Below are 12,300 nucleotides of genomic sequence, written 5' to 3'. Positions count from 1 at the left end.
GAGTCTCCGAACCCTCATCCACAAAAGTAAAGTAGTAATTTAGAAGGTTGCCATCAGGGCTAAAGGTGATGTTAAGTGTATTTGTACAACATCTGACACACGTGACAATTACTGTTGTTAGTTGCTACCTCTCTTATTGAGGTCAGGAGAAGCAAACTGTCCACCCCCGTCACTCATGAATCATGCCATCCGTGGCTTCCTGGTATCCAATAAGATGCCACCTCCTTCCCTAGCTCCTCAACCTCGACAGGATCCCTGTCCCTGCCCACCTGTTGTCCAGAACAGCCTCCCTCTTACTGTATTCTGCTTGCTGTCCCTTGAAGGTGGAATGTTCTTTGCCATTAAAGATACAGAATCTCCTGGCTTCTTGCCATTGAATTCTCAGCTCAAACATCACTGCCTCAAAGCCACTTTCCCTGGCCAAGTGCCCCTGCTGAAACCTTCGAGCGCATCATCCAGCTTGATTTTCATAGTACCTGACATGAGCTGTAGTTACCTTGTAGTAGCGTTTGCTTGCTTGTCCATCACCATCCCCGCCCACTCTCCTAATGAGAACACTGACAGCAGTCACCTTGCCTTGTTTACTTCTATATCCTCAGAACCTTGAACAGCACTAGGCACGTAGGAGGCAGTCAATAAATACTTGTCAAACGAATGACTGGTACGAGGAAGGGTGATGGTTGATGGGGAAGTGTAGTGACGGTGGGAGGAGAAGGGCTCAAAAGCCTGCAAGTGGAGGAGTTGGCCTCGGCAAGGAAGAGGCCACTTCTATCAGAGATGGGCAGGGAGGGGGGTGGATAAGGTGAAGCCAGAAACATTTTGGTGTGGAGGGCAGGGCCTTGAGAGGGCTGCTTCTGCTGGGCAGCCTTGACATCCTCACAAGGTGAATGACATAGTCACCTGCTGTGAGCTGAAGGGCAGTAGAAGAGGTGTGTGGCCCGGGAACCTATGGAGGGTTTCAGAGAAATTATACGAATTGCCATTTCTTTAGCACTTACACACTAGGCACTGTTCCAAGCCCTTTAAGTTTATTAACTGAGTTTATCCTCATGCCAATCCTATAAGGATTATTTCTTTAAAGATGTGGATTGCTATGGCTTGAGAGTGCTCCCCAAGGGTTCGTGCACCGGTGTGGCAGTATTGAGGTAGTGGAAGCTTTAAGAAATGGAATCTAGTAGAAGGTAATTGGGGTCATTTGGGGTGCTGCTCCCAGAAAGGACTAACGTAGTTCTTGTTCGTTCCATGAGATGGATTCTAATAAAAAGAGTGGGCCTGGCCCCTGAATCCCTCTTGCTTGCTGTCTTGCCATGTGGTCACTCCTTTTCACCTGCGTCCTCTCCATGATACCACTGGCTGTGCTGTTGGAGCTAGAAGGCCCTCACCAGCGCTGAGTAGATGCTGCCACTGTGTTCTTGGATCTTAAAAGCTATGAACTAAAGAAACATATTTTTGTATAAAAATTTATTTATCTGAAAGGCAGAGTTAGAGAGAGAGATGGAGAGACAGACAGAGAGCCTCCATCCACTGGTTCACTTCCTAGATGGCTGCAACAGCTGGGAGGCCAGGCTGAAGCCAGGAGCCTGGAACTCCATCCAGATCTCCCATGTGGGTGCAGGGGCCCATGCACTTCCGTCACCTTCTGCCTTCCCAGGCACATTAGCAGGGTGTTGGATCAGAAGTGGGGCAGCCAGACTCGAACTGGTGCTCATAAGGGATGCTGGCGTTGCAGGAAGTGGCTTAATCTCCTGTCTCACAATGCTGGTCCCCATTTTTTTTCTTTTTAAAGTGCCCAGCCTGAGTATTTTATTGCACAATACAATTTGGACTAAGACATGGATGTACCTTAAACATATACAATTTTGTCAACTGAATCCCAATGAAGCTGGAAAAAAGATGTGGAGACAAGGCAGAGAGAGGCCAATTAACTGTTGTCCAAAGTCCCACTTCATGAAGTTGCAGAACTGGGATTTGAACTCAGGCAGCCTGGCTATTGGAACCTACGTGAAGAATCACCACCATTTCCTGCCTCCCAGGACCACTAGGAAGAGGTATATGAAGCAAGAAATGGAGGATGGTGGCATTATACACGGCAAGCCCAGGGGCAGCCAGCATGAGGTGACAAAATGCTCAGGAGCTGGGAACAGAGGAAGTGAATGGAACAGGGTGGGTGGCTTAGGTTTATGTGCAGCAATGATGAGAGCTTAGAGAGGGCAGCGAGGGGAGAGAGATTGAAATCTGCATAGAGAAAAGAACAATGTAAAAAGTTCTCAGCTCACTGGGAGAAGAGTGTCAGTGTCAGTCTAGTGGTGGGGTGGGGGAGGGGTTCTGGCAGGCAGGGTCAGAGGTCAGATGTTTGGGGTAGTATTCCTTAAAGGATGGACCAAGTACCGTTGCACCAAAATGTCCTGGGTACTTATTTAGAATGCAGACTCCTGTATCCCATCCTAAGAAGATGTAATGGATTGGCATTTCTGGGAGTGAAACCTGGAAACCTGCTATTTTAACATCTCTGGTGATTCTTCCACACGCTAACATTTGAGACCCATGGATGCAGGGGCTGATGGGCCATGGGAAAGTTCAAGTGTTATTGTAGATGCACTCAGAAGGGTTAGCAGCAGGGGAGTAGGGGACTGACGTAGTTAAATTATGCTGCCTGCTGTGTGTAGACCGTCCTGGAGAGCAGCAAGGTCAGAAACACGACCAGGCAGGAGGTTATTACAACATCTCAGGCCAGGGGTGACAGTGGCCTGGGCCAGTATATTGGCAGTGAAGGTGATGAGGAGTAGATGCTGTTGAGCTGGAGTCTCTGGGAAGTAGAGAAATGTAGGCTTACTCTTAGGTTCTTCTCCTGAGCAACTCATAGATGGTGCTGGCACTCTGGGGACTGGAAGAGGATCTGGGTTGGGTGGCAGTAAAAGAATTCGAAGTGGATTCCATTTTAAACACGTGAAGCTCAGAGTGCCTGTGAGACAGACACAGGAGGGCAGATGTCAGCCAAGTAACTGGACAAAATGGGCAGAAACTTGGAGGAGCTGGAAATACACATTTGGAGTCGGGGGCATCATAGTTGGCAGACGAGGTCTTTGAAGAGTTCATGAAAATGCAGATTATTTTTTAAAAAAACTATGCATGGATTTCAAACTCGTTTTCGCAGCCAAATAAACTTATTTTTTCATTCCATTTTTTTCCATGAGCTTTTTGAAATCCCCTTGTATTTAAAGCCATGGAAATTGAGGCGATGTCATGAAAGGAAAGTAGAATTGAAGAAATGGAGGTCACAGAATGAGGGGGAGGTTTAGCGGGCATCAGTGAGCAGAATGGTTGATTACGCGATCTGGTCCCATAGAGGGAAGAGGTGTAGGCCTGCAGTGACCGTACTGAAGGAGTGGAGGCCAGGGTGTCTGGCCGGAGTTTTAGTCTATTCGCATAAATGCTAAAGTCACCCATGATGCGGACGGACGGTGAGGCAGAAGGACCACTGGGAACTCGCTAATGACACAACTGTGCTGCTGAACTGGTGACTCCGGGGGTGGTGCAGCCTCAGCTTCGCCTGACATCTTGTTGGGAAGACAAATTCTCACAGCCCTCCTGCTACAGTCTGAAGGACTTGTCCCCACCAGAACTCATGCTGAGGCTTGGTCCCGGTGTGGCAGAGTCGGGAGGTGGGGCCTAATGGGAGCAGTCTAGGTGCTCACGTATAGACTCCGCTGCGTCCCGGGAATCACTTGTCACAGGCACGGGACTGAATTCAGTCTCCCCAGGGGCAGGCTGTCCCATAACAAGGTGATTTCTGGTATCTCGCTTCTCTTTACATGCCCCTACCTCTTCTTCTACTTTTTTTTTCTTTTTTGCCATTCATGGAGCAGCATGAGGGCATTACCACGAGCCAAGCAGGTGTGGCCACTCGGTATTGGCCTTCTGAGCTACACAGACCTCAATTCATTTCAAATGATCAAGTCTGTACATTGCAGATCTCCAGTCTCATTCACGTAGTCTCACGTACGCTGAGGGCCTAGGCGCCGGCCCTTTGTAAATAACCCTTGGCGATTCTGCCCTGCAGCCATGGATGGCACTCATGGATTCAGAGCAGTTTCCAGGTAAAGCCGATGCTGCTGCTTGGAGGACCACACTGTGAGAACCACGGCCCAGGATGACTGTGAATGAGCTGCCAGGGTTGAGACCCGTTCGCCTAACCTGAAGAAGGGTGAAGGGACTCCAAAGCATGACCAAGGAGCAAACAAGCCCCAGTTTTTCCAGGGAGCTGCGGGAGGGAGAGTAGCTTCCTTGGGAGAGAGGCCGGGAAGGAAGTAGCACTGACTGGTCAAAAATCAATTCAGGCGAAGGTTTGAGAAGGTGCCTGCAGCAAAGGGCCAAATGAAAGAGGAATTTCCAGGAGGCAAGTAAGGAGGACTAGAAAAGCAGGCGCACAGCTCCACAGGAAAGAGTAACAGGGGGCTGGCAGAGCGGGCACAGGCAGCACAGCCATGTTACTGGCTGGTGAGGGCAGCTTCTTACCCGTTACCTGACATCTCGCCCCCACTCCCAAAAGGATTTATGGGAAAATCTTGAAATACGGCCTAGGCCAAGTGGTGCCATGGGGAGGGGTGAAGGAGGGGAGCTGAACAGGCTGAGCAGCAGGCTGACCTTACCCACCTGACAAGGTCATTAACATCAAATGGGAGCCTTGAAGCCTTAGGCGCAGTCCACAATCCACATACCGGAGGAACGCTGGTGCGGGGGAGGGGTGGGTGTGTGCCTATACAGGCAATAGCAAGAGCCAGTGCTCCCACCTGTCCTGCAATCAGAAAGACTCCAACAGGTGTCCTGCAACAGAAAGCCGGCCGCTGGCGATGCAGTCACTTCTCTAACCTCTGGAAATGACGATCACGCCACTCGCTGCTGTGTAAAACTGCTGGGTGTCAGCCTCCATCTGCTGGGAGGACAGAAAATCCCTCTCAAAGGAAACACGGTCTGCCAAGGCTTTGGGTGGGGCCACAGAACTGTTTGTGACAGCACTGAGTCAGCACATTCGGTTGGGTCAGACTTACACAGTTGGCACAAACTGGCAGAGGGCCGTGGTTGCGAAGAAACCTCTGGCTGAGGCATGGCGTCAGAAGCCACAGACTCATAAGGGGCACTGGCAGGGGAACGGGGGCGCCCCCTCCCCCGCCAAGGATGAGTGCTTAATTTACAGATGTGAAAGCAGGCTCTCTGGGGCTGCATGAGAACTGCTGGGGCTGCGTCAGCATGGACGAGGTTCTCTCCAAGTGTGCAAGTTAAGTGAGGGCTGGTTGGATTTCTGGGGCGGGAGGGGGCACCTATTCTGTGTATTAGGAATTACCATCCTGGGGCTGGCGCTGTGGCACAGCATGTTAAAGCCCTGGCCTGAAGTGCTGGCATCCCATATGGGCACCGGTTCTAGTCCCGGCTGCTCCTCTTCTGATCCAGCTCTCTGCTATGGTCTGGGAAAGCAGTAGAAGACAGGCCAGGGTCTTGCGCCCCTGCACCCACGTGGGAGACTGGGAAGAAGCTCCTGGCTCCTGGATTTGGATCGGTGCAACTCTGGCCATTGTGGCCGATTGGGAAGTGAACCAGCGGATGGAAGACCTCTCTACTTGGCTGGCCTCTGAAAGTACCTGACTTTTTTTTATTTCTTGGCCTCTGAAAATACACAGCTGCTTTTTCTCTCTGAGGGCAAACCTACCGAAATGCTTACATTTCCCTGGAAGACAGGGGATGGCAGTAGAGGCACAGCTGATGGGGACCGCAGCAAAGTCAGGTTGGGACCCACTGACATAAGGCTGTCTCCAGTTCTTTCTCACCAACACCACACTTGGATTTTTCACACAACATATATTTATTCAGAAAAAAAATTTGCAATAAATTATAATAAAAAAAATGCCACGAAGTACAGAACCCCACTAGCAGCTTTGCTTAGTGACCAAGATGTTTTTAGGAAATTGAATAAAGAATCATGAAGTAGTGAAAGAGACACTAAAGCAATGTCATCCCATGGATTTGAACCATTTCTTCCCTAAAACAATAGGAGCACAGTCTTTCGCTACCAGTTGGATCTGAAATGCTTCCTTCAGAGGAACTATGAAACATCACCTTAGAGGACTTAGGAATTAGAGCTTGGGGTGCTGGGAGAGGCATGGTAGGGAAGCAGACTTCTTGTCTAGTCTATGTCTTGTCTTTCCTACCTAGAGATTGTCTAAAACTCTCAACCCTTTATACACATATCTCAGGATGAGCTGGAAAACAGGTCGAGGCAGTAGAAGCCACTTAGTGCTCTGACTGAGTAAAGAGAGAGCCAGGATGCTGCACACACAGGCTGCACACAGCTCCCGCTAAACACACCCTTGGTCACCCAAGGACCCCAGGTTGGCAAGATTCTACAAAACGAGCCCCAGTTCCCATCATCTGCCTCTTTCTGTGATCACCTTCTGGCGCAGCAGAGATGACGAGACGAATCTATTCTTAGTCTTCCATGAATGAAGTTCACCACCTACCCCTTGGCCTTTCAGATCTTTAGCTATTTGGCATCGGTAACTTAACTCCTATTTCCCTAACTCCCAGTCACAGAAGGGTTTAACTTGGATATTGCAGGATACCACACCTTTGCTTCCCCAGAGAACTCAATTTTCAAGATGGGAGAACTGGAGAAACATTCACTGGTGGAGGTGCCCCTGGCCCTCCCCTCAGATGTGCTAGAACCACGGAGTAGGTGCCCAAGATTGCACACCGGGCCTGCACTTTATACTCCTCGCATCTGATGGTAATAGGCAGGAATGAGTCCACTTGGGGTTGTTTTAAGGAAAGAAAATCAGGAGGAAGCCAACTGTACCAGGCAGTTTTGCAGTCAGTGGCTGGTGGCTTGTTTGTTAAACAGAGATCTTTTTTTTTTTTAAAAAAAGGCCATCCCACAAAACTTGAATAAATGAAAGGCTCAGAGGGTCATCATCTTGGGTGGGAGAGGTACGATGCACGGTTGGTCCCACCGGCCAGTCTTTTACATAGCACTGGATATAGGAGCCAAGGGAGTCTCCACACCCTTCACTTGAAGCAGTCGGTTATAAACTTCACAGTCAGCACTCGTGAGGGAGGGTGACATCCGCCCGCCGGCCCTTCTGAAGACTGAAGAAGCGGTGCTAAGGGTCAGCCCCAGTGCCCTCGCTGTGGGAGGCAGCAAAAGCCTGAGGTGGCTGCCCTCTCTCCCTCTTCTTCCTTGTGGTGCAAATGTTGCTCTGGAGGCTGATTCCAAGGAGTGGATAGGTCCTATCAACAGCCAGGATCAGTCCTTATGTAAAATGTGAATAACAACAGGGAAGGGACAGTAGGGAGCAGGACCTGTCACACATGAATCCTCTCACTCGTGAAATTCTCAAAGTGCTTCCACTCTGTGATTCTCTCACAGCAATAGGATGTCATCTCTAATAGTTCCTACAGTTATGTTGCTAAGTGTGGTTTGAGACAGAGCACGTGCTTCCATCCCGTGCGGATCCATGAAAGGGCCATAGACACCACTGTAGTAGCAGAAACGCACAAGTGCATCTAACAACCACATGTAGACAGTGAACTCACTGTTGAGGACATCCAAGGAGTCACTAGCCTCACCCAGGCTCCGTCAAAGTGATAGAATGAGTGGAGAGGAGTGCAAAGGAGTGAGACGGGCAGTGGGTGACTTGAAAGCGCTTTGTAGGAACGACTACAGATGAGCCCGAGCTACCACAAGTAGTGCTTGCAGGCCTAGAGTGGGGACGTCTGAGAATCCAGGCCTAGGGTACTAAGGACAATCATGACAGTCAGGAAGAGGCAACAAACACATCCCTAGGTAAAGATCTCTTTGCCTTATAAAGAGGAAAACACAAAAAGACCAAAATATGGTAACTTTGGCTTGGCAATATAAGTCTAAAAGTATTTTGCTGTGTAGGATATGGTAAAGGAGGGATTAGGAAACTCTCTTCCTTTTGTACTATAAACAGAACTTGAACTTCTGCAATAGACCCTTCCTGTGGCGTGACTTTTAAAAAAAATCATTCTTGAAATAACCTGGAGCTGGCCACTCATCCCCCTCTCGAATCTTGAAGAGTAGTATGAGAAAAAGCCTTAGTCGTCTTCACTCCCGAGCAGAAAGCCCAGAATGAACTGGATAGCACGCTGGCGGTCACTTGGGGTCTGTCTCGCCATAATGTTGGGTGGAGGCCTTAGGAGAAGACTGGTGAACAGAGTAGCTAGAGGGTGACAGGAAGAAAAGGGGAAACCCTCTGTCAGACACAGACCAAGCAAAACCTCAGGATTGGGGGTGCCCTGGGGATGAAGACAGAAGGAGGGAAGTGCCTGGATACCCACCAATGTTTGTACTGTGTAGGACACACAGACAGCGTCCTCTACAAACACCCCTGTGCAGCTGTTCTTAGGGGGCACGCTTACCGATCATGTTGGCGCTGACGTTGTTGTATTCAGAGAATTTTAAGAGTTCTCGAAGGAATGCCATCAAGTAGCGGAAAACATTTCTGTGGCATCTTGGAAGCTGGGAAATCACCTGTTTTTAAAAGTGGGTGGTGGTGGTGGTGCAGCAGCGAGGAAAACAGGTAGAGGAAGGTAGTGAGAACAATTCACAGCTGCCTGAAGAATGGTTTATTATCCAGCCCGTATAGGACTCCATTCGTCTTGTCACTACCCGCTATCATTTACTCATGACCAACAATTCCTGTTAAATTGTAACTCTGAACCAAGAGTGGTCACCCTGTTTGTTCCCTGTCCACTCAATGGCCAGGCCATGTGGTCATCATAGATTCCCAAGCTCAGCCTGCCTCACAAGGAGGTAGGCAGTAGTCTACCCTTTTCCTAGGCCGGTAGCCATGTTGTCCCCCAAGCTGACTGGTTTCCTCTACAGTGTCACTCAGCATAGACAGGTCTCCTCCCAATATCCCCTAGTCTGACTCACAGGTGGTCTGTGCTATCACACTTCACAATCATCTGAAGATTAAAACACTCATCAACAACAAGAAAACAACAAAGACTCCTAAAGTGTCAGCCACCCTTCCCAGTCAGGTCAGCCACAATTCGATGTACAAGGAATGTCATCCATCTTACCTTGGAGTAAAAAATGTCTACCCCACTATTTTTTTTATGTAAACAGCAATAGGACAACTGGGAAAAGGTAGCAAACACAACCTAAAATCTAAGAGTCTCAACTCCTAACAGTGGTGTCCTGCCATGAATAACTGACCCAGACCCATCTGACCACAAAGCTGCCTGCCTCCCTGGCTTTGTAAGATCAACAATTTCTCTATGGGGGGACCTGCCCCAAACACATCCCAGATCAACTGAAGTCACCTGTCGGCAGATCCGGGGATCGTGAGCAGAGTCAAGACATCGCTGATAGAGCTCGTAACAGATGACAGGCTCTGGCAGGGCTTCCAGGAAGATGAGCAGCGCCTCAGCCACAGAGTGATTACTGCCAGCTGAAGCACCTTAAGTCAAGGGAAAGTGGCTCCGGACAAGGCCACAGCAGACCCCACGGCTTCCTCCCACAAGCTCCCACAGGGCCTGTTTCCCTTCTCTCGTCTAGGACATGCTCATTCTACTCGGGGTTTGATATTCTACCGGCCCGGGTCCCTTGAAGCTGAGTTGTAGCAGAATAAGAGGGGCTCTTGGGAGGTCTAGACCAACCACACAGTCAAGGGGAATATGGCTTTCAGAAATACAGTCCACACTGGACTGGACTGTAAGCTAGCTGCCAGTTTCCCATCCTTCTCTCTGGCCTAGTAACAGACAGTACATGTAGTGGCACGAGTAATCAGCTGCCCCATGTTCCATGCCTGTTAAAAGTCACTGTTGGGGGCCGGCGCTGTGGCTCACTAGGCTAATCCTCCGCCTTGCAGCGCCAGCACACTGGGTTCTAGTCCCAGTTGGGGCGCCGGATTCTGTCCCGGTTGCCCCTCTTCCAGGCCAGCTCTCTGCCGTGGCCTGGGAGTGCAGTGGAGGATGGCCCAAGTGCTTGGGCCCTGCACCCCATGGGAGACCAGGAGAAGCACCTGGCTCCTGGCTTCGGATCAGCGCGGTGTGCCGGCCGCAGCGCGCCAGCCTCGGCGGCCATTGGAGGGTGAACCAACGGCAAAGGAAGACCTTTCTCTCTGTCTCTCTCTCTCTCACTGTCCACTCTGTCAAAAAAAAAAAAAAAAGTCACTGTTGGGGGGCTGGCACTCTGGCGTCGTGGGTAAAGCTGCCACCTGCAGTGCCAGCATCCCATATAGGCGCTGGTTCAAGACCCGGGCTGCTCCACTTCCAATCCAGCTCTCTGCTATGGCCCGGGAGGGCAGTGGATGGCCCAAGTCTTTGGGCCCCTGCACCCGCGTGGGAGACCCCAAGGATGCTCCTGGCTCCTGGCTTTGGGTCAGCACAGCTCCGGCCATTGCAGCCAACTTGCAGCCAACTGGGGAGTCAACCATCGGATGGAAGATCGATCGATCGATCGATTGATCTCTCTCTCTCTCTGCCTCTCCTTCTCTCCGTGTAACTCTGACTTTCAAGTAAATAAATAAATAAATCTTTAAGAAAAAGTTACTGTGGGGCAGGCCTTTGGTGCAGTGGTCAAGCCACCACTTAGGATGTCCGCATCCCACATCTGAGTGCCTGGCTGGAGTCCTGGCTCCTCTGTTCCTGATCCAGCTTCCTGCTAATGCACACCCTGGGAGGCAGCACATGAGGACTCAAGTACCTGGGTTCCCTGCCACCCACAGGGGAGACCCAGATTCAGTTACCAGCTCCTGACTTCAGTTGGCCCAGTCCCAGCCGGTGTGGGCATTTAGGGGGTGAATCAATGGCCGAAAGACCCCTGTCTGGCTGTGTTTTCTCTGCCTTTCAAATAGAATGAAAATAAATGTACAAAATTCAAAGCTCAACACAAAGTCTCTTTACCTCTTGATTGCTTTTAGTAAGAGCCTGATAGAGAGAGAAGTCAAAAGTTTCTGAAACTGAGAAACAACTGCATAGGCAGTGGTTTCCTTATGACAACAGACGATTACAAAGGAAATAAATAGGGAAAGAGAAAGCAAGGGTACATGGGCAGGAAGAAGAGTTTGGCCAGGTACTTGCCAGCTTCCTAAGCCTTGGTCAAAAAGGATACGGATTGTCTCAGGAATGCTGGTGTCCAGAGAGTCAATGATCTGTTGTAACTCCTCCTGCATCCCAGGGGTCTGGAACAGGTCCTCCTACCGAAGAGGTCAGAATGAAGGGAACCAGGCAAGATAATCACCCCCAATGTTCTGAAGATGACCCGGGGATGCAGACAGCAGCAGGAAGCGGGGTGGTGTGCATATTAATGATTAGAAATGCAGCTGAGAAAACAGCACTTATGTCATGTCTATAATTTGGGTGATGTTATATTTCAAACAAGAAAAGGCTCTTCAAAGGTTTTAGCCTGTAACTGATAAGGCAGGGGAGGAGGTGACTAGACCAGGAAACCAGGTGTTCCACTCTGAGCCTCTTGACAAAAAGCAGAAGGCAGTGTCCAGACACACCACCACATCCAAATACCAATGCTGCCGGATGCTGGGGAAGGGGTAACTGGCACCTTTGTGCCAAACTCTGCTTGCCAGTGGTATTACTCTTTGGTAGTTGAGAGAACATTACTGTTTGATTTTATCTGAAGGAAGTTCCCTGTTTTAGAGGGAGAACAAGTTGCAGTGGCTAGGACTGTAGACAGGACTTAAGAATCTTGATTAGAGGCAGGGCCGGTGCCTCGGTGTAGTAGGTAAAGCCACCGCCTGCAGTGCTGGCATCCCATATGGGCACCGGTTCAAGTCCCAGCTGCTCCTCTTCTGATCCAGCTCTCTGCTATGGCCTAGGAAAGCAGTAGAAGATGGCCCAAGTCCTTCGGCCCCTGCACCCACGTGGGAGACCAAGAAGCAGCTCCTGGCTTCAGATCAGTTCAGCTCTGGCCATTGTAGCCAATTGGGGAGTAAACCAGCAGATGGAAGACCTCTTTCTCTCTCCTTCTCTCTCTGTATAACTCTTTCAAATAAATAAATAAATAAATACATCTTTTAAAAATGATTAGAGCCAAGTTAAAGAAATGGTCTTCAGAATCTGTAATGCCTCTATGACAGCTAGCGTAGATGTTACAGACTCAGGCACATGGTTGGCCAAGGGGAAAAGAATGCGCAACCAGGGACCCTCAGTTCCAGCCCTGGCGCTGCCACTACACTTAGGCTGTGGTCTCAGCTGAGTCACTTGGGTCGCAACACTTCAGTTGTCACACCTGTGAATAGGGACCCCTCCCCCTGCCCAGGT

At 50.0% G+C, this 12,300-nt stretch overlaps 1 protein-coding gene across 7 annotated transcripts in view; it reads right to left on the bottom strand.

Annotated features, from left to right (window-relative positions):
* Nucleotides 1–6,914: 6,914 nt before the first annotated feature.
* The window catches only part of OCRL (OCRL inositol polyphosphate-5-phosphatase), a 62,683-nt gene continuing 57,297 nt past the window's right edge, over nucleotides 6,915–12,300 (bottom strand). For all 7 annotated transcript variants that reach the window (XM_051827497.2, XM_070066466.1, XM_051827498.1 and 4 more), the window contains 4 exons: nucleotides 11,135–11,219; nucleotides 9,343–9,470; nucleotides 8,434–8,545; nucleotides 6,915–8,234 (listed from right to left, as the gene is read on the bottom strand). In XM_051827497.2, coding sequence (XP_051683457.1) covers nucleotides 8,110–8,234; nucleotides 8,434–8,545; nucleotides 9,343–9,470; nucleotides 11,135–11,219 — 450 coding nt within the window. In that variant the 3' untranslated portion in view covers nucleotides 6,915–8,109. The remainder of the gene's footprint in view (nucleotides 8,235–8,433; nucleotides 8,546–9,342; nucleotides 9,471–11,134; nucleotides 11,220–12,300) is intronic.

Source organism: Oryctolagus cuniculus, chromosome X, assembly GCF_964237555.1.
Source record: "Oryctolagus cuniculus chromosome X, mOryCun1.1, whole genome shotgun sequence".
NCBI classification, from domain to species: Eukaryota; Metazoa; Chordata; class Mammalia; order Lagomorpha; family Leporidae; genus Oryctolagus; species Oryctolagus cuniculus.
The sequence above is the reverse complement of the archived record's forward strand: the minus strand, read 5'-3'. Positions and strand labels throughout refer to the sequence as shown.